We start from the raw sequence: 26,418 nt of genomic DNA on the forward strand, positions 1-26,418 counted from the left end.
TCAGCTCTGTCCAATCTGGGACCTGTTAGGGAGAGAAGTGGGACCAAAGAGGCCAGATTCCAACAGAAACAAAGCTGGGGTGGAATTAGGGGGAAATCATTCCAGAGCCCAGTGAGTTGAGCTCTGCACTTCTTAATCTTTATCTTTGAAAATATCTGAAGGAATTCTGGTACTTCTTGGCATAATAAGAAAAAACTAATGCCTCAAAAAGTTAAAAAAAAAAAAATTAAAGCCGCCTGTGGAAAAAGAAAGGAAGAATACCCCATAACACGCAATTCAGAAAACCATAGTTTATGAGACACATGCTGTGTATTTCAGGGATATGCAAATGTTATTTTATTAAAGAGAGAGCTCTATAGTATATATTTTCACCTAACTGTCACATCTTAAGTAGTCAGCTCAGGCTCCTATGATGAAATCTTTAATTACCAGAAGTGTGCCATTAGTTAGATGTGGAATGAATGATGGAACTGTGTGTTATTGCCTCGCATGATATAGCCATTTGTGCCGTAAATTCATTGACCTCATCTTAAATGATGTGTCCTGTAAGACAGACTTGATTCATTATTTCTTAAGTGACAGGTTTTTTTCCTCTAATAATTTTTTGCTTCATCAGAAGCGTTGCTTTTCTGTATTTTTAGGTCAGTGTTCTGAATTGAAATATAATAGGGCAAAGATACACACACATTCACACTCACATTACCCAAAACAAGATAGTCATAAAACTTTCACACTATCACCTAAATGCTTTAGGATGTTGTAGAAAATGAAGTTGTAAACATTAGGCCTTTGCTTTAACCGGAAAGTTTGATGCACTAGAATTTTACTTTAAAACTTTGATGTCTGAAATTCTTTTTATGTGGAAATAGATAAAATGTGGTAGAGAATTCTCATTTGATCATTGGGATGGATCTATGAGCATTCCTTATTCATCACTGAATTATTAAAAGTGAAGGAAACGAAGGAAGGGAGAACATTTAAGTTATATTTAGATTATTTTTTGTGACTCCACTTGAAAATATTTATTTAGCTTGAGGAAACAGAGGAATCCTCTGGAGGCAAATAATTCAATCTGGCAATTTAAAAACCAATTAAGGATTTCAGAAAACTCTTTCCCCTTATGGTTAAAAAATAAGATCCAAAAGAAATATGCCAGAAAATTTGGCATATTATTTTAATTAGTTTAATTCATTGATAATATTTTTTAGTTCATGATTAAAGAAGCTATATTTGATCCTTTCCTTCAAGCTTATAAATTTACATTTTAGGCTTTCTATGGATGCCTAATATTGAAACAGAATTGGGTGGCTTTATTTCATACAGGGATTTAAATGTCACATTATTACATATTAACTTTATAAAAATGATCAGGTTTTAAAAATAATAACTTACTTGCCTCAAGGTTTAACTATTAGTTTATTAACCTTTATCTAGATAAGAATTTTGAGGGCCTGATGGATTTTGTGTGTTTCTTTTCATCAGAGACAATTCTGCACTTACTTGTAAACTTGTAGTCATCTCAACTATGATTAAAAAAAAAAAAAATCCCGTAATTCTAAAGAAACCTGAAAATACTGTACCGAAACCCAGAAGTATTTTAGCATTGAAATTATTCCTCTCGCAACAAGGATTTTTGAAAGGGTAATTTCATATGAGACTACACAAAAAACAAATGTTTGCCAGTAAGTATCTGTTATTCAGTCTCATGCCTTGCAGTATATTACCTGCAAGTATCAGTGGGAAAAAAAAAAAAGAGAAGGAAGAGAGTGGATTTACACATACAGACCCACATCTGCCGCAAGTGTACGCACCCCCAGTCACATACTAGTTCACACCACTGTTTACAGTCAAGGAAAGCTGAGAGTTAAATGAGATGAGTAATCAAATGCCCAGCATATGTTGTTTTTGCATTGTTGATGTGACCAATCATGATTAAAAGTTATCATCTTTTAATGCTATCAGTTTACCATAGTTCAAAAAAAAATAACATGCACCAACAACGGAACAACACACACCCTCCTCAACAAAAACAAGGTCCCATTTAGAGCGATATTGGAACCAGTGCTTTATGGAGGAGAGCCTTGAATTCAGTGAACTCACCATTTCACTGCATTTCAGAATTCTTCCTCTGCTGCTGTATGGATTGAGTGCTAAGGAAATGATGAAAAAAAAAAAAAAGAGAGAGAGAGAGAGAAAGAAAAAAGAAAAAGAAAAAAATCGTGTGTGTAATTTTCAGTCAGAAAAGTAAGGCACTGAAAGAACTACTGAAAATTTTGACATCTGTTTATCTGTTTATAGCTATGGCAAGATTACTCATATTAATTCTTGTTTAAAATGCCATATGAAGGAAAGACATTTGTGCAAACAAGAGTCATATTTGAATTGTAGATCATGTCTTCACCATCTGTGAGAGCTGATGGTGTTGCAAAATTAATGTGTTAATGAAATCACAATAATTTCTCCAAAGTAATGGGTTCTGAAGCCGAGAATGACTATTTTTTGAACTTTGATGTCTAGTGATTTCCAATTGGGAAAAGCTCTCAGCCTTTAATTAGTTCTGCAGCCCAACTTTAAAATAAATTTGGTGATATCTTTCTTTTGCCAGGAGTAGATTTGAAGGGGGGAAGAAGCCATAACAACTTTTGGAAAACGTTCTCTGGTGTTTGAAAAGTTGTTAAATAAGACTGCCTGCCAAGAAATGTCACCAAAAATTCTGACTACTGAGAGAGAGTGGGCAAACAGCTCAAAAAATAATTCTAGCTTGCTGCAACATCACAGGTTGCGAATAGCTAAACCTCACACAGACTTCATGACTAATTCCAAGTTTCCCTTTGGAAGCCAGACATAATGATGTTCCGCGCTTTGTGTTATTGGTTAACACAGCACAACCTTTCCAACTGCATTATTGAACACAGTCAATAGTGTAAAGTACTTTGCGTGAGGAGAATTTTATGGGGCTCTATTTCAAAGGCCACTGAACGTTCTGGAGGATCCTCCTCTCCACAACTGTTCACATTTACATTGACAACGAGCCTCTTTGACAGGTGAAAATATGTGGGCAGGTAGATGTACGCCTTTCTGTCAGATCCACCTTTACATTGAGCTTAACGGGCACAACAGGGTTTTGGGTTGTTGTTGAATTGTTTTTAATGGTAGATGGTGATAATTGCTATTCCAAAGAGTTACTATTTAAAAAGCAAGTCTGACTTCCAAGGAGAAGTCATTTCACAAACATTTAAGAATGTTACCTTTCAGAAAGGAACACTTCAGCCTGTTCGAAAAATTGTGATAAAGTTTGAAAGAACCTCTCTGTGAAACATGAAACACGATCTACCAGAGGAAATTGCTTATCTTGTTTTCTTTTTATTACTGTGTTGTAGGTATGTGACTGGTGTAAGCACATAAGACACACAAAAGAATACCTGGATTTTGGGGACGGGGAAAGAAGGCTTCAGTTCTGCAGTGCAAAATGTCTCAATCAATACAAAATGGACATTTTCTACAAAGAGACACAGGCCAATCTTCCAGCTGGGCTGTGCAGCACATTACACCCTCCCATGGAAAATAAAGCAGAAGGCACCGGGGTGCAGCTGCTCACTCCAGACTCTTGGAATATCCCTCTAACAGATGCTCGGAGGAAGGCCCCCTCCCCGGTGGCTGCAGCTGGCCAAAGCCAGGGCCCTGGCCCATCGTCGTCCACCACCGTCTCTCCATCTGACACTGCCAACTGCTCTGTCACTAAAATCCCCACGCCAGTGCCCAAGTCCATGCCCATCAGCGAGACTCCAAACATCCCTCCTGTCTCCGTCCAGCCACCTGCTAGCATCGGGCCTCCCCTCGGTGTCCCGCCTCGCAGCCCTCCCATGGTGATGACCAACCGCGGCCCGGTGCCGCTGCCCATCTTCATGGAACAACAGATCATGCAGCAGATCCGCCCGCCCTTTATTCGTGGGCCGCCGCACCACGCCTCCAACCCCAACAGCCCTCTGTCCAACCCCATGCTCCCCGGCATCGGGCCCCCACCCGGCGGCCCCAGGAACCTGGGCCCCACTTCCAGTCCCATGCACCGGCCCATGCTGTCGCCCCACATCCATCCCCCCAGCACCCCAACCATGCCTGGGAACCCCCCGGGCCTGCTGCCCCCCCCGCCCCCGGGCGCGCCCTTGCCCAGTCTCCCCTTCCCGCCGGTGAGCATGATGCCAAATGGCCCGATGCCCGTGCCCCAGATGATGAATTTCGGGCTGCCGTCGCTCGCCCCGCTGGTGCCGCCCCCCACCTTGCTCGTGCCATACCCCGTGATCGTGCCCCTGCCCGTGCCCATCCCCATCCCTATTCCCATCCCTCACGTCAATGATTCCAAGCCCCCCAACGGATTCTCCAGCAACGGGGAGAACTTCATTCCGAGCGCCCCTGGCGACTCCTCAGCGGCCGGAGGCAAGCCAGGCGGACACTCCCTGTCCCCCAGGGACTCCAAGCAGGGCTCGTCCAAGTCTGCGGACTCGCCGCCCGGCTGCTCCGGCCAAGCCCTGAGCCTGGCGCCCGCGCCCGCGGACCACGGCCGGAGCGAGGTGGTGGACCTGACGCGGCGCGCCGGCAGCCCCCCGGGCGCGGGCGGCCAGCTCGGCTTCGCCGGCGTGCTGCAGGGCCCGCAGGACGGCGTCATCGACCTGACGGTGGGCCACCGAGCCCGGCTGCACAATGTGATCCACCGCGCTCTGCACGCGCACGTCAAGGCGGAGCGCGAGCCGGGCGCCGCGGAGCGCAGGACCTGCGGCGGCTGCAGGGACGGCCACTGCAGCCCGCCCGCCGCCGGCGACCCGGGCCCGGGCGCCCCCGCGGGCCCCGAGGCCGCCGCGGCCTGCAACGTCATCGTGAACGGCACGCGCGGCGCCGCCGCCGCCGCCGCCGAGGGCGCCAAGAGCGCAGAGCCGCCGCCGGAGCAGCCCCCGCCGCCGCCGCCGCCCGCGCCCCCCAAGAAGCTGCTGTCGCCCGAGGAGCCGGCGGTGAGCGAGCTGGAGTCGGTCAAGGAGAACAACTGTGCTTCCAACTGTCACCTGGACGGGGAGGCAGCCAAAAAGCTGATGGGGGAGGAGGCCCTGGCGGGGGGCGACAAATCAGACCCGAACCTTAATAACCCCGCGGACGAGGACCACGCGTATGCTCTGCGGATGCTGCCCAAGACGGGCTGCGTGATCCAGCCTGTGCCAAAACCCGCGGAGAAGACTGCCATGGCGCCGTGCATCATCTCCTCGCCCATGCTCAGCGCCGGGCCGGAGGACCTGGAGCCTCCGCTCAAAAGGAGGTGCCTCCGAATTAGAAATCAGAATAAGTAAAAGGTTTGTATGTCCACCGGGGTGCTCCCCTGCACGAGCCAGTGCACCTCTCCTTACTCCTTCAAGGCAGAGGCGTGCGAGAGTTATCTTGATAATCATGATTTTACCGTACATGTTTTATAGTTCACCTCGTGTGGTCACACGCTGTCATCAGTTTGATCCAACATCATTCCCATTTTACAGCTGAGGAAACTGAGTCACAGCATGTAGATGCCATGCCCAAGATGACTTATTTAATGCTGAAGCCCAGTCTTGCACCTGACTTGAAACACTACCTACTATTCCTTTTTCTTTTTTAAAGATTTTATTTATTTATTTGACAGAGAGAGAGGGAACACAAGCAGGGGGAGCAGGAGAGGGAGAAGCAGGCTTCCTGCCAAGCAGGGAGCCCGAAGCAGGGCTCGATCTCAGGGCGCTGGGATCATGACCTGAGCTGAGGCAGACGCTTAACGACTGAGCCACCCAGGCACCCCTAAACTTTTATTCTTATGCTCATCTCTGTAATTGACCCTGTTGAAGAAGAGGATGGTGTGAAGAGGAAGGAGAGATTACTTGGGACCCTTAAATGTTCAGTCATGAGGTTACAGAGCTGTGTTAAAAGGTGAGCCGGGCCACTTCCTGGAGGTTGGTAGGCGTATTGGCAGAATGTCTCAACTTACTAAATTTTCTCAAAAACCATAGATTCCATTTGCAAGATGAGAATAAAAACTGACTTTCTTATGTGCTCATGCCAGCTGAACCCGGGCCACTAAGCCACATTTCCCTGGAAGAGTGTTGGAAAAGTGGCCCATAGCTCCTGTTGAGGGAGTCTCTTCCTTCATGTTGTCATGAAGCATTCCCTAGGGCAGGCCTCTGGCATTGTTGACCAGCTTTGCGTTCTCTCCTTTTTGGGGCTCAGTGGCTCAGCTGGTGGGTTGCTCACCTCTGCAGACAGTGGAAGGATTTGACAGGACAAAGGGCCACGCTGCCAAAGTGGCTGAGAGTACATATGTCTGACCTCAGGAAGGGAATCCTGCTTCATGCCAAGTGAGCTATTGGTAATGAGTCCAGAATTTCAGTAAGGGGGAGAAGGACTCGCATGTGTAAGCATGCCCACCAGAGCCAGATGTGGCCTCTTTTGATCCTCCCACCAACTGGCACGATCGGCATCATCTCTACCTCAGCAAGGAGGAAGATAAGGCATGGAGGTGTTGTCCAAATGAGAGCTAGCAAGTGGGGGAAGCAGTATTTAACTCAGGCCTGCCAGACCCAGGCCCGCTATCCCAGAGGACAGCAAATGGGCTAACGTTCAGTTGAGGCTTATCAGTGGTTTGTGGAGAGAAAGGGAAGAGAAATGAACACTTATTGAGCACCTAACTTGTGCACAGCTCCTTCTAGGAGCTGGGGAATACTAAGGTGAACATGATGCAGTGCCTGCCCTCAAGACACTTAAAGTCTGGTGGGGATATAAACCCAGGGAGGAAGGAAGCCTGGGTAGAAGTGGACCTTATAGGAAGAACAGTTGCTCACATTTGTATGTGCAGGCCCTCTTCTAAGTGTTTTTCAGTAGTCTTTATTTGGATCTGGATCTATATGATAATTATTGTTGTCTTCGTTCTACTGACGAGGAAACTGAGACATAGAAATGAAGTAATTTGCCCAAGAGGACCAAGTTAGTAAGCAGTCAAGATTCAAATCCAGGCTGTTTGACCCCAGAGCTGCGTTTTCTTTAAACCGCTGTAAGAGAATAGGCTAAATGGTCCCTTTATTACCCTACTTGATGAAATTCTTTTATTCACCTTAGTTGTCTTGGGGAAGGTTCCTAGACAAAAACCAAGCATACCTACCAAGTTCTCTAAGTGTTGAGACAGTGTTCAGGTTTTTTTTGTTGTTTTTTGTTTGTTTTTGGTCAATGTTCAGTTCTTGTTTTTCCAGCAACAACAACAAACCTAGAATACCAGCCCATTACTCCACAGTGGGAAATATAAATGTGGGCCAGAACACTTGATGTGGCGTGTCCAGACCATTGTCTCTAAGTTGGCATATTTATGGGGGCACCTACCTACCTAACAGCCAGAGGTTTGTTTGGGAAGCAGAGAGCCAGCGCTAGGGGGCTTGTTGGGTGGTGCAAGAAGGCTTTCCCAGTCACCATAGTTGGAGGTTTCCTTTTCCATTGCTGGCTTTGCCAATAGGAGCAGAACAGTAAAAATCAGCTCACCATCTTGGTTTTACATCTACAAGTTCTGTTGTCCGGAGACAGATGGACTCAGCCTTCTCGTAGTCACCTCAGTTACTCTGGTCTCCACCAGAGTAATTTAATCTGGCTAATAAAGCGGTGAGCAACAGGAAGGTATGGGATGAAGAAGTGATGACCTCTAGAAAGCCAAAAAGCATTGTGAATTGGAATTTTAAATATATTCTAATATCACTCATTCTGATGATGTTACTTACGGGAGGAACGGGAGGGTGAACGATTTTACTACCATTACTAGAGTGAGAAGTGCCCAGGTCAAGAATAGTGCCACTGGTCCATGAGTAGCATGGGGCCCAAAGAACATAAAAGCATAAAATATATGATGGCTATTTGGATGATATATGTTGCTGAACAAAGAATCAGGCTAGGGTCTTGTATGCAGACCCCAGAGTCGTTACTAAAAATATTAACCTGGCTTCAGCCAATTTCCAGAAGATGCAGTGACAAAATTGCCCATAGCCCCTTGAGATTGGAGAGTTCTTTTTATGATGGGTCCCCCAAGAAATTACAGCTTTTCTCTAAAGTCAGAGACACTCAGGCTTGGCCAGCTCCGGCAGGGTGACAAGGCAAGTGATTTAAGATGGGGGAGAACTGCCTCTCCTTCACTAAATCACATTTCCTCTTGCCCTCTGGAGTTGCATGTCACCTCGAAGTGCAGTCTCAACCCGCCGTAAATCACTCACATTCTCTGACCCTTCCTGATTCTCTGTGCACATGTGGTGCTGTTTTTCTTCGGTGCCTTCAAAAACCCAGCCCATTCATATGGTTGTGGAAATTGGAAATGCATCCGTTAAATAAAGGGCGGCATGGCTTTTGTGCCCTGACAGGGAACACTGTTGGTGATGAGTTAAAGCCAAAGTGGAAAGCATTAAACTGGACTGAGTTGTGGCGGATGAGGCACAGCTGAGTGATGTCTCCATGTGCTTGTTGGTGACTCACACGTTATTTCTCTTGGAAAGTCTGTCGGTAACTTGTCAGGGTTCTTCATACTTTTCCCCTCTGCCTGCCGTTCTCATACTCTATTACTGGTTTGTTTGTTTATCATTTTAAGCAGATTCAAAGCAGAATCTGAAATCAGTATCTTGAAATCAGTAATCCAGGCGGCTACAGTTTTCTTCAAAGAAGCCATCATATTTGCTAGTTCTTGGCAAATACTAGGTTTGGTGTTTTTTGTTTTTTCCATTTTGAAGTGATTCTGTTCCTGGTTACCTGACTTTATGCATTCTTCTCTGTTGATATGATTACAAATGATTTCAATGGGCAGATATTGTCTTAGATGCAGAACTAATTAAGTTTTAGTCGAAGATTTTGAAAGATTGTAATCTTCCTTTAATCTTCAACTTTCAAGACTCCAAATACCAGTTCTGCAGCTTCTGTAGGCTGGAAAAAATATTCCCCCAAATAATAAGAAAAACAATGTATAAACATTTTCCAAACTATTCTATCCACAAAGAATTCCATTTGTAAATGGAATACTCCCTTCTTTGTCTTTGCCTGGGAGCTTGGGGGATCGCTGTTTGTATTTGTACATTTTCTGAATTTCTACAGTTTACACTTGTTTATGGTACATTGGGGAGTTCAGAGTAACCATTTGCAAATGTTTGAAGCTATTCAAAAGAAAATATCCCCCCCTCCTCGATTTTCCAGGGAAATGACATATTCTAAGTAAAATAATCAATGGAAAAAATGTGTACCATGAGTAACCTTTTCGCCCTCACTTTTTCTATCCCCTTGGAGCAACAAGTCCATACAACTTCCCACCTTTGTGGCTTCCAGATTTCGTACATGTTTCTAAAACAGGAAGAAAATCTGGGACTCTTTTCCCTGGCCCCAATTTCACGCTGCTCCCTCAGCCTCAGCAGCAGGGACGCCTCCCACTTTTTGTTTTCTCCGGGAGAGCTGGAGGAGGCAGCCGGAGTTGTGGCTTCTTGGAGTTTAATTATTAGTCTGGTTATGGAGCCACAGTCCCAGGAAAGATGATCTCGGGGTGGGGGGGTGGGGTTGCTGACCTCACTGGGGAAGCCCGAAGGGTGGAGGTGACAGGTAACTGCCAGTTTAGTTTCTCCAGCTGAGAAGTCTGAGAGAGTCAGCTGCCTGGGAAGTTAGGTCAATACATTGGAAATACTACTATGGGTGCCTCCTATGGAAGCAAGGAAAAAGAAGAAAATCTGAGAGCAAGGAGAGGAAATCCATCCCGACGGGCTGTGCTCAGATCCTCTGACAGACTAGAGATCCTTAATGTCCTGGTACTTGGTTATGGGATGTGTGAATCGGCCACATAATCCCTGATGTTCAAGTTTCGGCTGTCTGTCGGGATGCAGAGGGCTGTCCAGTTCTAGGTAGGGGTAATTCACAGAGCCAGAGGGAAACCACCAGGTCCTCATCATGGACACGTGTGAGTGGGGAGGAGCTTTCTGTGATCATTTCAGACGTGCAGAGGAGATTTTTCTGGAATGCACAGGGTCAAGATCGGCCATAGCCACATGTCGTTCAGTGCCGCTGACTCTATTTTAACCCTTGCAACAAACGGTGGAAGGAGGGTTTTAATGTGCAAGCATCTGGCTTTTGGATGTTATTTCAATCAGATTATGGTGGAATAGGAAATGACGTATGTGACCGGGTATTTGCTTCTTTCAGATGTAGCCGTAACCCTCCGTCTTCAGCAGGGCTGGGACTCGGGTGCGCTGAGAGAGTGCTTAGTGCGCCAACTTTAAAGAACTCAGTTTCAGGGGTGTGCAGATGCCGTGCTAATCCTGGCCTGGCTTCCAGGCCTGCCGGCTGATGTGGTCGCTCCCTCAAGCTGCTGTCCTGCGCCCTGGACTAGTCCATGGACGGCCTTCAGCGGCTCCCCCTGGAATTCCAGGGCAAGTTTTATATAGCTGTGCACCGAGGCATTTTCCTGGGAGGAGAGGTCTGTAGATCTTGGCTTCTGAAGAAGCATGCCTGACGTCTCTGAAGGATTATTTTATATTATCACAAAGCCATATCTGAGCTGGAATTTTTCTTGTCGCTCTGAGGAAGCTGATTTAATGGTAAAGGTTCCTTTAAAACAGAATTATTCGTAGCGGTTTCCGCCATGGACCTAATATTGCAGAACCACTGTTGCTGCTACGTAACGTAGCACTTGCTTCCAGAAGATGGTCTTTGGTGACAAAAGGCAAAAGGCTGTAGACCCTTCATATCCCGAGAGTGCAAGAAAAGAAACCAGCTGGATACTTCCCCAGCCCCTAGACTTCTGAAGTTTCTACTGTAGAGGGAGATGCTGTCCTTCAGTGGACAAGCTTCTGCCCTGCTTCTGAGGCCGAGGGAGCAAAATGGCTAGAGCCTGGGAAGTGGACGGCTCAGTAAATACCAAGGCATTGATGGAGCTGTGTCTGGAAGCACTACCCGTTTTCCCTAGCTCCCTAGCATGCTTCTTCAGCTGGAGAGAGTGGGCTTGGAGAGGGGAAAGCATTCGATCACCTATGAACAAGCCATTGCTCAGAAAGGCACAGGAAATAAACTCCCTGTCTCATTTCCAATGAATCATTCCCTTGCCAGCCTGAGCGGTGGCCTGGGCATCATGGTCCAATCACTTACACCTACCTTCGTGCAGACAAGCACTGAGGAGGGGCAGAGGTGTTTGAGGACCAAAATACACTCCAGCACGGGACACTTCCTCATGTAGTGAAACACCTCCACCCCCAGCATGCTGCCTTTTCCAGATTCTCTTGTCAGAGAGATTGTGCCAAAGGGACAGAGGGGGCCATTCTGTTTCCCTTCACCCCGTCCTGCACAGAATTATTGTGTATTCTTCAGTTGCTGGTCTAGACGGTGGCACTTCATACGTGAATGCATGTTAAGGTCACCATGCTGCATGTGTAAACTTTTTGGTGTTTCATGCCTCAAACGCATAAAAGGAATCCATTTCAGAGAAACAAATAAATTAGCTTTAAAGGATAAATGATGTAATGCTGGCATCATTTAAAGGGTCCCATTCTCATGGAAAAGGGGTAAATGCCATCTCCAGTGCCATCTCTAAATGTTAACCGCATAGAGCTCCTCTCCAAATCTGTGGATTTCCACAGCATTCTGCCTGACAAACAAGTGGGGTGGGGTCTGGACTGAGAACGTCAGGCCATCCACAAAGAGGGAGAACACACACACACGCATACACACAGATTATTTCAAGGATCATTTGAAAGATTCTAGTGACAATGACTGGAGCAAAAGCAAATGACAAGAACAACCAAAACTGGCAATCCACCTCTCATGCTTTAGAATAGCTCCTGAGTGCACGACACATTCTTAGATTGGAAACCAGTCAAGTTGTCCCCAAGATCTTTTAACTCTTCGCTCCTCGTACTGAGCTATGGGCATAAGCAACAGCTTGCGTGTGCAGTTTTACCAAGTTTCCCCAGTGCCTTCTCTGAATAGGGAGAAGGGGCCTTTCCACAGAGCCGCAGGGTCCAGACTGTGACAAATCAAAGCTGCCAGGCGCTCCCAGCCTCATTCCACCCAGCTCTTTGGCTGTGCTGCTGGATGTCTCATCATTTCTCCCTTTGAACCTCTGGTGTGCTGTCTTTTTGATAGCAAGCTGTGCTTTGTTGCAGGTGAAAAGGGAGGTAAGAATGTGACTGAAAGCATTTACGGAACAGGAGGGAGAGACACACTTTATGGACTCATTTGATATGAACCATTGACCTAACACCCCAAAAATGCAATTAAAAAGTATATCTCTCTCTCATTTGCATGGCTTATTTCCCCAGACATGTTTTTGGTATTGAAAATGAATGGTATTCCCATACAACATGTGTCTCAATTTGTAATGATATCCTCCTCGCAGCTGGCTGAGTTCTCAAAGTGTTTCTAAAATGTTACTGTCTTAAATTTGAGCCAACCTACACTAACAAATTATCTAGAAGCAAAGTGGCTAAGCTGCATTTGGTGAGAGAAAGGGAAACCCTATATTTCATCCTTCAACTCTTGTTTTGGAAATTCAGACTGTAACATGATCTTTTTCTGAGGAAATCTACACATGCACACTTTAAAAATTGTGCAGATTGGGTGTTGTGGGAGCAAGAACGATCAGGTTTAAGTTTCTCTGCAAAGTTCTGCATCCCATCAATAAGCTCTTTTGATATTTTAAACCCATATTTAGAGTAATTTCAAGATATGTGGAGCACATGTGGTTAAATGTAAAACTTTGTCCTTATGATTTGTTAGATGCTTATACTTTAAATATTTATAAGCCCTTTTTAAGTACTTTATCCAAAAGCTCTCTCCCCCTGGAATACTATAATTGAGTGGTATCCGAGCATCATTATATAGAGAAGATATGGGGTGAAGTCACTGCAGCATGCATGTACATTCTTCCTGCTTTTCTGGTTTTAATTCAAATGCTATTTTTAGTAGATTCCGCCTATTTAAAAAATGTATAAAAAGTCATAAACAGGGCTGGTTGTCTGTGATTTAAAAAAAATTACCCAGTTGTCCCAAAGGTAAAATGTTCAACTTGAATCGTGTTGTGTCTCACTGCTTTGTCTTTTTTTTTTTTTAATTTTTTTTTTTTTAAGATTTTATTTATTTGACAGAGAGAGAGATAGCGAGAGCAGGAACAGAAGCAGGGGGAGTGGGAGAGGGAGAAGCAGGCTTCCCGCCAAGCAGGGAGCCCGATGCGGGGCTCGATCCCAGGACCCTGGGACCATGACCTGAGCCGCTTAACGACTGAGCCACCCAGGCACCCTCACTGCTTTGTCTTGTCCTGGGAGTAATTAGTGAGACTTTCCGGGAGAGCGTTGGATCTGGATCTGTGGCCACATGAGTTTAAAGTGTCATATCGTTCCTCTGAAGTGTTTTAGGGGCAATTTATTGGTGGTTAGATTGAACTCTTTATTATTCGCCTTTAGCCGTCTTGGAAAGTAAGACCTAGGATCCCGTCTTTATCAGAGGTCGTCTGTCTGTGCACTTCATATTAAAAAGAGGAGAGGAAAAATAAAAAAAACTTTTTCCACACTCAGAATCCATTTAAGCTTCAGAGGTTATAAATTTCAAACTGACCACAGGCCTCTGGGGCTCACACTCTTTTATGGCTGGCAAAATACAACTTTCTGGTAAGAACGGGGAGAAGGGGCTTAAAAAGGCTCATAAACTTGCTTGGACATCTAATAGCTCTTACCAAACAGCATTTTCATGAGTTAAGTGTAAATGAGTCAGAAACATATAGATCGAATTTCTTTTAAAATACACATGGGTTTAAAAATTAAGGCCAAAGTGCTTGGCAAAATAAGTTTTGGTTTTAGCCAAACCCCAAATGTTTGAAAAAGCTATTTCTACAATTTGCCAAACCAAAAATACATCCAGGTCCCTCCATTCCTCTCATTTAATACGATGGCATCATAAACATGGGACTTAATGTCTATTTTCATATCCACCAAGGTTTGAACAACATGAATCCTAAGTGTTAATTGAAAAACTATGAAAAATGTTGGAAAAACGTTATGGCTCTGCAAATGAAGATGAGGGGCCACGGGTTCAGAGTTCTGATTTTGACAGCACTCCTCACTGTCTGATCATCTGATCAACTTGTTCTTTGTCTCAGCTGTGTATGTGCGTGCGTGTGTGTGCATGTGTGTGTATGTGTGTGTGTGGCCTATGAAGAGGAATAATAGCTTTTAAAAAAATTCTGTATTTGGAGTTCTTAATTTATGCTTAATTCATATTTTACAGTCCACAAACTTAATAAATTCCCAATCATATCCAAACAGAGAGAGGCAGTCCCCTTTCACTTATTGATAGTTAGAGATGGTCTTCATGTCTTTCCCTAAAGAATAAAACATATCTATTTTTTTTTAAAAACATATCCATTTTTAACTAATGATATCTCACACACACTTTGTGCAGGGACACTGTTGTCAAGAGATACAGGGAAGGAAGGAGGGAAGGAAGGAAGGAAGGAAGGAAGGAAGGAAGGAAGGAAGGAAGGAAGGAAGGGAGTGAGTGAATGTAGATGGGAGGGAGGGAAAAAGGAAGGAAGGGGGAAGGAAGGAGGGAGGGAGGGAAGGAGAAGGAAGGAAGGGAAAAGAAAAAAAAAAAGGGGGAGAGGGAGTGGCAGGTGTCCTTGACTTGAGGAGCTACCAAGCTGCTGAGCGACAAGAAGTAGCCAAGGCAGCTTCTCCCAGCGCCACGCAGAGCTGCCGACGCCGTGGTACCACAGTGCGCTTCGGCGAGGCGGGCCCGGCGCGGTTCGCTCGCTGCGGTAACCGGCTTTCTAGCGCAGGGCTGGCCCAGTGGGCATGCACCTGGTATTCGCTGAATAAATGAAGGAGAAAAGTCCCGGGAGAGCAATGGCGGATGGAGTTACCCTGAGAGGGTTCCATAAAGCACGCGAGTTGCGAGTTAGGTCTTGAGTCTGGGGAGCGGCACGGATGGCAGTCGGAGTGTAAGGCCAAGGGGTGCAATAGGATGTGAAAGGCCACAGCGGCAGAGAGGAGTGAGCCCCGTAAGGGATGAGCCCCCCCCTCCCCCCCGCCCGGCTGGAGCAAAGCCCTACGCGGAGGGAGAGGGGCCCCGGAGGCTGGAGGAGGGCAGTCAGTGGGGGAGCGGCGGGTTGTGGGGTGGGTACTCCATGCGTTAGGCAGCGTCACCCCGACCTCGAGCGGAGGAGTGACAGCATGAAATCTGTGTTGGGGGAAAATTACTTTAGCAGCTGTTCGCAGACTGAAAGGAAGCAAGAGAAAGACTGGCATCACTAAAGCTGATCGCTGCATTCTGATGACAGGCTAATTACCAGGGCTGGATGCTAAACATTGCGGGATGTTATCGCTACCGTGCGAGGGGCGGAGGCCGCCCCGTGTGTACTGGAGCGTGTACAGCGCGGCGGCGGCGCGGCGGCAGGAGGAACTTGTGTCTGGCGTGGGCCTAGAGCGGCTTCCCAGCACGTGGGGGAAGGAACCTCACCACCGACAGACCACGTCCCGGTGCAGTCGCGGCGCGCTGGCCGGGCCCCAGGGTGCTGCAGACACAGGGCTCGGCCCCTGAGCCCGGCCAGCCGGCCAGGCGGGGTGCGGGGTGCGGGCTGTGGGCCGTGGCTCTCGGGCACACGGGGGCAGGCCGTGCGCTCCCGGCAGAGGACCTCCCCGCTGATGGGCGCAGAGCCTGGGCGGAGGCCGCAGGGACCCCCAGACGCTCTGATCTTGGCCCGAGGAGCAGCCATCATGCTTGAGTGGCCGGCTCTACCTCAGACAGCTTCTGAGATGTCCACAGCAGCTGAATCCCACCCTCCCCGGGGCCTGTAGGTACTGTCAGGGGAGGGGGACAGCTTTGGGGGATGTCCTTCATCTTTTTTAACCTCCCATGCCATAGGCCTTCTTCTGAAGCGCCCACACGTGGTGACAGTGGGCTTCCGGCGGTGCAGGTAGGCAGTGGTGTGGTTTCGTGGCAAAGGGCCTCTGCTTTGGAGTTGGGCCAGCCTGGGTCCAGATCCCGGCAGAGCCATTTCGTGGGTGAGGAAGGAAGCGCTTTGTCTCCTCTCGGTCACGAGTAGCGATCCTGTTGCTGTGAGGGATTGGTAAGAGAGCATGGACAGTGGGGCACATCACAGGTGCCCAAGAGCCGGCAGCTACTGTCCCTAGTAGAAAGGCTGGAGTGAGACCTGCTTGCATTTGAAAACTGGCCGTATCTCTTACCAGCTGTGAGAGTTTGGATACACGTTACAACCTCTTTGTGCCTGTACTCTCATTAAATAATGGTGTCAGCTAATATTTATCAAGCACACTCTACATGTAGGCAGTGTTCAAATGTTACATGCCCACAACAACGCTATGGGATACCATTAGTAAATCCATTTTACAGATGAAATAACTGAGGCACAAAGAGGCTAAGTCTCCTACCCAAGGTCATTGGTCAGTCAGCGACAGTGCTGGGATCTGACTGGCAGCCTGGCTCCAGAGTCCCCATGCAAAATCGCTGAGCACGTCTCATGTAGGAGGAAAATGAAGATAATAGCCCCTAGCTCATAGAGTCATCAGGCTCCAGTGTAGCTAACCTGGGTGAAAACGCCCAGGTCGTACCTGGGCATATAGTAGGTGCTTGCTAAAAGAATCGTCATGGTAGCCCCTGTAGCCCAGAACTTGCTTCCCTTGGATGTGTAATGGAAGGTAAGGGAACACTTCCATGCTGTCAACCGTGGAGGTTAGGAAAACCCTTCCAGAAATTCTAAGATGTCTGGTTCAGCTTGTAAAAACAAGTAGAGACTGGGACAAACAGAGCAAATGCTCAAGGTCAGAGTGGCATAGCCAGGATTAGAACCTGAGTCCTCATCTGCCTTTCCTCTCAGTGGGACACAAGATATGACCCAAGCTGCTTGAGTTACACGCCCCGTGCCAAGAACCAGAGGCATATTTTTGCCACCCATGGTTTCACTTCATCATGTTGGGCAGCTGGTCTCAGAGAGGAAGTAAGTCGTACCTCAACATCTGCGATTGGGAGGGTGAAGGGTTGCAGGGAAGCAATTATTAACCACATTCTCCATCTCCTTGGCTGTGTGGGGGCGGGGGTGGGCGGCGGGGTGGTGGGGAGTCAGTATGCTTGCTCTCATTCTGTACAGGGGAGTTAGTTTCCATAAATATGAAGCCTCTCCCTCTCTCTCCCAGTATCTCCCGCTCTCCTTCCTACCCTCCTCTACTCACGACTGGTTGTAAAGAAGGGATAAAGTGCCAGAAAGACCACCTTTCCAGATCCCGCCTGAAATCCTAAAATTTACTGTTGCTCTGTAGACCATAGCTACTTGCTGCAGAAAGCTGCTTTTTGCTCTAGGATCTTTTTCTTCTTCTTTTTTAAACCTAAAATGCCTATGTCCAGATAATATATAGAGAAATAACAAACTCAATCTTAACACAATAAACATCTACTGTTTTTTGTCCAAGGCAGAATTTTTAGAAGGCACATGAACTAGCATTAGCTAGTTTGTGTATTGGATGGAACTTGATTGAAAATGTAATTATAACTTCTTATCAAATAACTTCTCAGAGTTCTTGTTTGTAAAGCGAAGGACCTGGACTGTGACCCCCACTTGTCAGGAAGGAAGGGGAGAGATGAAACCCCAGACTGGGGGAAGCACTCATTGGATGGAACCATGGAGCTTGGGGTCACAGGAGCTGGACTCAACCCACTCTGCCCCTTTCTAGCTAGCGACCTTGACCAAGTAAGCTCCTTAACCTTCCTAGGAAAGTTTCCTCATCTGCAAAATGGGGACAATAATAAATACTTAAGTAGCATTGTTGTTTCAATGAAATAAGTGTATAAGTGAAACAGGTATATACAATGGGCTTGTTTTCAAGTGAAATAAGTCTATAAAAGTGCCTAGTACAGTATTTAATATAAAGTAGGTGCTCACTAAAATTTGAGAAAAAAATGCAGCTTTCCCAAACCATCATGGAAGTGCTCAGTCCTAAAAGCCAGAGCATAGAGCTTTTGGCTCATTGTCAAAATTTCCTGCAGAACATTAGCTATGTTAGGTAATTCTCCTTTTTTTATTTTTCTCTTTTGTGAATGGATGTAACCACCAGCTCCTGTGTGTTGATGAAAATGTACTCATGAATCCCCCCATGCTTTTAGGGAGGGGCCAGACAGGGTCATTTGTTTTGCTCAAACTCCCAGGTTCCAGAAAGGAGTTGAGGTATTTAAAGAAGATCAGTTGTCCAGGATGAAGAAAAGAACTTGTATGAGTGCACAAGATGGGGTTCCATGGCTAAGGGCTCTTTGTCCCCTAGGAACTTTTAGAGGTCAGCGAGAAATAGCAGTGACCACTTAGGAGAATAAACAGGCCTCTTACCCATTTAACTCATAGAACCAGCCAGGCAAAGAAAACCAAAATTTTAATTTTTCAAACAAAGAATTAAAGATGGAGTTATCCCAGTAGGTGGTCTTATATGGTTGTGACTTTTATTGATTAAAGAGTAAAATAGGAGATATTGTTAAAGGAGAAACCTATAAAAAAGAAAAGCAAGACCTGATGTTTGGCTTAATTTTTTTTTTTTCTGTTAAATAGACATGACCCTTGGCTTATCAGAGCTGTGGGGAGGGCAGCACCGTGGCGATGAGGTTGTAGTTCAGACCAGAGCTCAGCCCTGAGCTAACTGAAGCTCACCCTCGGCTTCCACACCCCTCTTCCCACCCCTGCTTATGTCCCATAACAATCACACTAGCAAGGAGAAGGGATGTTTTTCAATGACTTTCGCCAACTAATGAGCCATAAGAAAAGAGGTGCCACCCACTTCATAAATGAAAACGCTTTCCGTCTTGGTAAAAGCCGTTTCAGAACTTCACGAAACAATGGTTGATGGGGGAGAGAAGGAACCATTTTTTGGCAAAACCTCACCACGCCGCAGCCTTTTCTAGGAAGGGCGCGTTGTGGAGACCACTCTCTGGCATCACACTTGGGTTTATCAGCTAACGCAGGTGACTCTGCTCATTGACCGCAGGGCTCTACTCTTGTGAGTGTCCCAGAATAGCTGCGGTTACCTGAGAGCAGTTCAGTCCTCAGGGACTCATTATTGGCCCAGATAAATAGCATGGCCAAAGCCAGCACGTAATGGCTGTATTTAACCGTGCTAAGTGATGGGCTGACGTGCCCGGGGGAGCCGCATCACTGCAGGGCTCAGGTAAATGGGCAAAGGCCAGCGGCTCGGCAGTGGGCATCTCTTGCACGTCGTAGAGTTGATGCCACAGGGCTGTAGACTCCGGGAGTAAATATGACAGACGTGGGGAGCTTGCCTTCTAAACAAGTAAGACACGACCGACATCCAGGATTTTGATTATGCTAATGACAAAGGTATTTGAGGAAGGAAAGAAGAATAAAAGTTTGGAAAATGGATTAGATAAATCGAGGCAGGCTTCCCAGCAGAGGTGGACTCTTGCACCATGGAGGGACCAGCTTGCAAATGTTGGGATGTAGGATAAGACAGACATTTTTCTCTGGACACACATTTACTTTTGGGAGTGGTTGTGTCGAAATTATAAAATTTCCTTTTGAATGCAACCAGCATAAGTCTTAGACTGTAAAGGCCAAAGAAGAAAAGGTGAGAATGGTGGTATTTTGACAGTATCAACATGGAAAAAATTTATTAGTACTCAGGCATATTTTTTGTTCTCTGTAGTTCTCTGAAAATTCTTGTGGTAAAGGAGGATGAGTAACTCAATCACATTCTCAGCAATGCTTTCCTGATGTAAAAAAGGAAAAGCGGGGCACCTGGGTGGCTCAGTTGGTTAAGCGTCCAACTCTTGATCTCAGCTCAGGTCTTGATCTCAGGGTCGTGAGGTCAAGCCCTACATTGGGCTCCACACTCAGCATGGAGCCTACTTGAAAGAAAGAAAGAAAGAAAGAAAGAAAGAAAGAAAGAAAGAAAGAAAGAAAGAAAGAAAGAAAGAAAGAAAGAAAGAAAGAGAAAGAGAGAGAAAGAAAGAAAGAAAGAAAGAAAGAAAGAAAGAAAGAAAGAAAGAAAGAGAGAAAGAAAAGTGCTAGGCAGGCAGAGGCTCTCTCAGTGCACTTGGTTATGCATTCCCTAAGGAAGGTACTTCATTCTTCCGACCTGAAGGGACAAGCGTGCCTAGAATTCTGAAGGCACCTGGCCATATGAGCCTGCTGGAGACCATGCATTGTGGAGCCGGTCTCCAAATATGGTACATGCATGGTATACTTGTGATATTCCATGTAATAGGACCCTGGGTTGTCCTGCCTTGGGATGAACCCCCGACTCACAGGAAGACCCAAGTGTGGGGCACAAGGATAGTCACTTCCCCAGAATTCCTTGCATTATAGGGACACTCCAAACTTCTCTGCCAGAGAGCTGTGTGTGTGTGTGTGTGTGTGTGAGAGAGAGAGAGAGAGAGATTAATAGAAAGGAGTCTCTGGAACTTTGGGCTTTGGAGTTCAGAAATTTATAGCCTTCCTTATGTTATGCTCAAGTTCATAGTCCTGCATAATTGATACTGGCTTTGGTCCAAAAATCCTACAGTCACAGAGCTTGAGAGATGGAAGATATAATAGAAAAATCTCCCCGAGGCACCCATTTCACAGAAGAAGAATCAAGGCTTGGGGAGGTTAAGGAAGGGGACACGCTGGACTGTAACTTGTGTCTCTCTCCACTTATCATAGTAATTTCCCCTTCGTTCCGATCAAGAAATTTGAAGTGGGTGGATTTTCCATAAGATCCCTCTGCTTGGCAAGGGCAATGTAGGAAGTGGCTCGGCTCCGGAGCTTCCTCATGATCACTTTCTAAAACTGCAAGCTTGCTTCCTCCCCACTCTTGAGTGTCATACTTTGCATACCAGTCCCTTGGGGAAGGTGAAGCCCAAGCTTGGTTCTTCATTGTCATTGATTCCAGAGGCTCTTCCGGTGTCCCCTGACCAGCCAGAGTCATGGGAACAATCGGGGATGACCGCTGTCCCACCCCCTCCTCAAATGTTACCAGCAGACAGGGACTTGTACTGCCACCATCTGGCCTCTGTGGGTGTCCCAGACCCGGCAAGTATGTGGCGAGAGGGAAAGAAACAGCACGAATTGTCTACTTTGCCATTCTCTTAAAATAAGCTCGGTGTGAGGAGGCTTTCAGAGCGGCAGGAATTGGGCTGCAAAAAATAGAGTGTGGCGCAGCTGCACCCTTTAGAACTTGGGGGGAAAACACATATTATTTACCAGACAATAATAGATACCAGAGAATAATAATGATTATTATAGTGTTTGGGATGGCAAACGCTGTAGTTAAGGTTCCAGAATGGCTCTCATTATAATCCCGTTTTCCCAGTCCCTTATGAAAGCCTTGGAATTTTCTCCAAGTAGGCTGATGCTGTCCATGTTTGGCCTTTGTCCAAAGGTGACTTGAATATAAAGAAACTCATCTGAGAGATATTCCTCTTTTTGAGGTGATGATTACATTACAGGGAAAAAAAGCCACATCCTTGAAAAAGCAGTTGAGGCGTTCTTAAGTAAGTCATTCAAAATGGCGGTGTTTCCCAGTGACTGGAAGAAAGCGTTAAATGCTTTTTTTCTTCTTCTTTCTTTCTTTTCCTTTTTAAAGAAAGGATTCAGAGGCCCCCTCTGACTACAAGATTTGGTCACTCTTGGCCCCAAGCCCAGAGGTGGGGATGGTTTTCCTCCCTCCACAGCAAGCTCCAGGCTCTGCTCCCTACATGGAAAAGAACTGCCCCAGAAGAAGCTACGTTTGTGTCTTTGGATCCATTCATGATTTCTGAAGCTCCTTTCCAATTCTTTATGGCCTCTCATTTGATAGTGGCTCTTGGCATTTTTACTTCTGTAACCCTTCTTGCCATTGTTTCACTCTCAAAAAAAGAAAAAAGAAAGAAAGAAAAGGAAGGAAGGAAAGGAGAGAGAGAGAGACAAGGAAGAAATAAAAATGAGCTCTTTATTCAGAGATAAATACCCACATTTCCAAATCTGACCATGCCAAATGAAAAGGTTTCCATGGCCTTGTAATTCCACACCCATTGCATATTTGTGGTGTTTTGCATTTTCACTTTGGTTATTTAATATACATATTAAATACACACAGATCTGGTGATTTAATGTGATTTGGGGAACTCAGGCATTTCCTGTCATGCACATTCAGATTTTCAGACCTTGTTTTTGGCTGATCATTATTATCGTTACCATTAACACCATGCCTTGGAGAGCAGGGTTTAAAGCACAGACTTGTACTTAGTCCTCCCAACGGGCGTTTTGACCTCCTCATACTTGTGCTAAAGTTCATGCTACAGACACCCTGAGCAAGTTTGCACGTCTCTTTGTGGCCTCTTTTTCTTCATCTATAAAATGCGGAAATTATATTATTATCTCTGGGGTCCCTTCAAGTTTTCCAATTCTATCACCTCTCTGAAATTATGTGTTCGTTGTTCTAGGAATAATCTCAACCGTTGTAAAGATGTTTACGAGTCCTCTGTCACCACCTTCACGTTTAGTCAGATTTTACCCTTTCACATTTCTGACATCCTCACATACCAGCAGGAAAGAAAAGGAATTGTTTTGAGGGGATGAGGGACGGGAGCTGCTTGACCCTCATTCACCTGACATGCATGTGTCTAGCTGACCTGGGGGTGGGTGTGGAGATGTGGGCCAAACAGACACGGCCCCAAACCTCAGGGACTTTACAGTTTGCTTGGCAGACTTCTAAATGGCTGTTTACTAGGAGTCACTGAGTGTCCTCAGGAGGTTGTATTTCAAACCAGGGGCCTGGTAGCCAATGAAATAAGCCAGTAGGGCTGGAGAGGCAGAGCCTAACACCTGCGGCAAAAGCTGGGCTGGGCATTCTCCAGAAACTGACTTTCCTGGTGAACGATCCCATTCCGAGCCTCGGCCCCGGGTCGCCGAGGCCCTGTCGGTTTATTGTCTTCCAGTCTCGTGCTACTGTTCGGTTTGGATATCAAGAGATGGGAATGGCTCACCTTTGTCAGGCCAGACCCACGGAGAGGAGCATTTCTCCAGCTCAGTTGCCTCTGCAGGAAAGCCCTGAAGAGAGGTCTCCGTGTCCACAGTAACCGTGCATGTGCTAAAAAGTGCCTGTCTCGGCTTTCCTCCTTTACAGCAAACACCAGAGCTGTGACACGGAGTACCGGGCTGAGGTCTGGAGCTCCAGGGCCCCCTGGTGACCTTGCCTCGCTTTGGGGCGACCTTGGGCAGTTCAGAAGAGCTGCCAGTTAAGCGGGCGGTAGGGTGGCGGGCGAGGGTCGCGCGGTGGCGAAGCGAGGCTGTTGCGGTCTTCGGGGGAGGGCGTGGTGCACCGAGCTCGTTTTGGTATTCCAAGAAGCGACTCGTGTTTCCTTTCCTCACACAAAGCTGGCAGGGCCGACCCGAGCAGAACTGCGAATTAAAGGCACGTCCGAGTCATGCTGTGCTGCTCTCGTCCTGGGGATCCGTCGTAGGTCGGGCCTGCCGGCCAGAGCGGCCACCTCCCACCCCTGCCTGGGTGCCCCCCGCTCGGGGTAGGGGTGTGGTGCGATCCCGCGGATTCTGACGGGCCCCTTCTTCTCTTTTCCCAGGAACGCTCACTCACAGGGTAGCTTGCGTGGAGAGAGGGCACAGAGCAAACCATGTCACGCCATCCGATGACACCAGCTGGTCAGCTCACCACCCGCTCTGGCTCAAACTCAAACAAATAAAGCCGCTTCCTGTCATTAAGCATCTCGGAGGAAGCAGCCCTCCTTCGGTGGCCTCCAGCCCAGAGAAGCCGGCGCGTCTTGGACCCACCAAGCGGCCCAGCCTTCTTGCGGCCGCCGTCTCTGCTTCTCCCCAGAGGAACGTCGGGATTTCGCCCCTGGTTTTTAGAAAAACAAAACACCGACAAGCCACAAGGACCAACGTAGGTATTCTCCCCGCTCCATCTTCGAGGCTCGGAGGGTGAGGCTGGAAGAGGATACGAATTTGAAAACAAAAAATCTTTTTTTAGTCATTTTAAAAACTGCTGTGGTTTTGCTGCTACACTAAGAATTGTGATTTGCATTGTACGGTTTTGGACCTTTACTGTTCACGTTTTGAAGGCGGAGAGGGGTCGTACTGGAGTCCCAACACTTCGGCGTCATCTCTGTCCTGCCCAGGATGCACTTTTAAATGAAGAGTTAGAATATTTTATTGGCTAATATACTTTTCTTGTTATTTTTACAAAGGCCACCTTTATCCTTTTTAATGCCATATTTTCAGTGTTACACTTTTATGGCTTTTAATTTTCGATTTGACAGATGTAAGAAGCAGCATGAATAGTTTATACTGTGGTTTTTCAGAGACTGAATGCCAAGAGAACTCGGTAAATGTTTATTCTTCTCAGCTTTCTCTTTAAATTCTCCTAAATAGCGCCCCATTTGGGAACAGAGCGAGAGTGTTGAACTGAAGACCAAAATGCCCTCAAGGTGTAAAATAATCCGAGGGGGACTATTTGCTGGGCGTCACGAAAGACTTGGATGAAATTTCAACCCTGATGGTTTTCGGTGATCCAGGAAGTCAGTGAAGCAATCTCTCTATACGCAGAGTCCTTTCATGATAATTAGAATGGTATGGACGAACCAGTGAAAACAAGAGGGAAAGTGAGAAAGATCGCCCATGATTTTGTTTCACTGTTTGCTTTCTCCTGTCATGGTTAAGAGAAATGTGCAATTCGATCCTCAATCAGTGGGTGGAGGATAACAGGGTAGATTTTCTTGTGTGCACTTGTACAATTGTAGCTGCGAGTCCAGAAGTCCTCTAGAGCATGTGTACTGACACTGAGTTGGTGAGACAGTTGTGGAGTATCCCATTCTGATGAGTACAGAAAAAAAAAAAAAGAGAAAAAATAAGAAAAAAATCCAAAAAAAGAAGAAAACTAAAAAAAAAAAAAAATCAAATCACCTTGTGATTCAGTGTATCTGTTTACTAACTCAGATAAAGCAATTGTTCCCTCTTGAGGGGTCCAGGTGCCCCCCCCCCCCCGGGCCGCCGAGCGGGAGGCGGCGGGCGGGTGAGGCCGGGACAGTGTCACGCCGGCCTTGACGCACCACGGGCCCGTGGATGCCGTGTACATACTGTATTTCTATATTCTCCTTTGTACAGAGTCACTTAACAAGTCAAGCTACTGTTTTACAGGTGCTCCTTATTTATTAGAGCTGTGAGAGCTTGGGGGACACACCTGGCGAGCGAGCTCGCTTTTTAAAAATGAAATTGGGGGGCAGGGGAAGGGAGGTGGGAGGGGGGGAAGCTCGAAAGCCCAGGGAGAGATTTATAAAAGAGAACAAAAGGAAAATTTCCAGCAGCAAATTAAACAAACCCCACCACCAACCCCCCCCCCCGACCCCCGAACCACCCCCCCTCCCCCCACAGGAAGCAGCAGCCCCTCCTCTGGGTGCTCCCTTCCCTGCGGGGCCTCCTCTCTCCCTGACTGGCGTCAGTGTCATCAAACAAAAATAAATCTCTAAGAAAAAAAATGCACTTACATGTGCTTATTTTGCTTTTCTCATTATTATGACTATTGTCGTTATTTTCCTTGTTACAGAAGGCGCTCACTTCTTCCCCCCCAGGGGGGAAAAAAAAACTTTAAAAAATAAAGTTAGTACGTTTTAAAGGATGCCGAGATACAGGGGTGACGTTGGCCTTGCCGACCTGCGGTGTGTCATGCTGGCGTACAAACAGGAGCCCACTGGCCTGTTCGAGGGTCTGCTTCCCCTGCATGCCCTTTGCTGGCAACACGAAGGTGCATGAGCAGCGAGGTCCTGGGTCTGTAGACTCTGTCCCTCCCAACTGCCCTCCCAGTCCTGGTCAGGGTTGGGGGTTTTTTTTGGCTCCAAAGAGCACCATCCAGCGGTTGAAACCTCCCCAGCGGGTTTCATTCTCACCAGGACACCCTCTCAACTCCCTGGGCTGGGAGGTGTTTTCGTCTTAACTTTATGTGAATGGGTGGGTCCATCTGGTTTCTCCTTGGTACCTGAATTAAACATCAGAAAATGTCCAAGGTGGATAGTACATTAGTACCTAGTTCTAGCCGGTGTCGACCCGTCTCATCCTCTTGTTCTGCCCGTGAAAAAAGCTGAAGCCTAGAAAGGTGAATTGACTTGCTGAGTCCCACACGGGCGTGGTTTAACTTATCAAAAAAACGTCGGCACAATCAGCAGTTTCTTCTGAGAGACCTTCCTGGGAGTGGATTCTGGAGACCGAGTTTCTTTCTCTCGTGGAAACAGGGACTCTCGCAGGTTCCTGGTGTGGGGTTATGCTTATGACGACAATTCTGTCAGAGCTCCATAGGCCCCGCTGAGGACGTGCCCAGGGCCCAGACACCCATCTGTGGTTGTCTGGTGCAGAGTCCCAGGTAGGATTATTCATCTGGACTTGGTCATAGA

The 26,418-nt window shown here is 46.8% G+C and overlaps 1 protein-coding gene across 4 annotated transcripts in view; it reads left to right on the forward strand.

Moving 5' to 3' along the window:
- The window catches only part of SOBP (sine oculis binding protein homolog), a 162,187-nt gene extending 136,670 nt beyond the window's left edge, over nucleotides 1-25,517 (forward strand). For all 4 annotated transcript variants that reach the window (XM_054505481.2, XM_045865265.3, XM_064597951.1 and 1 more), the window contains 2 exons: nucleotides 3,381-5,336; nucleotides 23,599-25,517. In XM_054505481.2, coding sequence (XP_054361456.1) covers nucleotides 3,381-5,333 — 1,953 coding nt within the window. In that variant the 3' untranslated portion in view covers nucleotides 5,334-5,336; nucleotides 23,599-25,517. The remainder of the gene's footprint in view (nucleotides 1-3,380; nucleotides 5,337-23,598) is intronic.
- Nucleotides 25,518-26,418: the final 901 nt, after the last annotated feature.

Source organism: Mirounga angustirostris, unplaced genomic scaffold, assembly GCF_029215605.1.
Source record: "Mirounga angustirostris isolate CCGP_5_RB_7025 unplaced genomic scaffold, mMirAng1.0.hap1 SCAF_8, whole genome shotgun sequence".
Lineage (NCBI taxonomy): Eukaryota > Metazoa > Chordata > Mammalia > Carnivora > Phocidae > Mirounga > Mirounga angustirostris.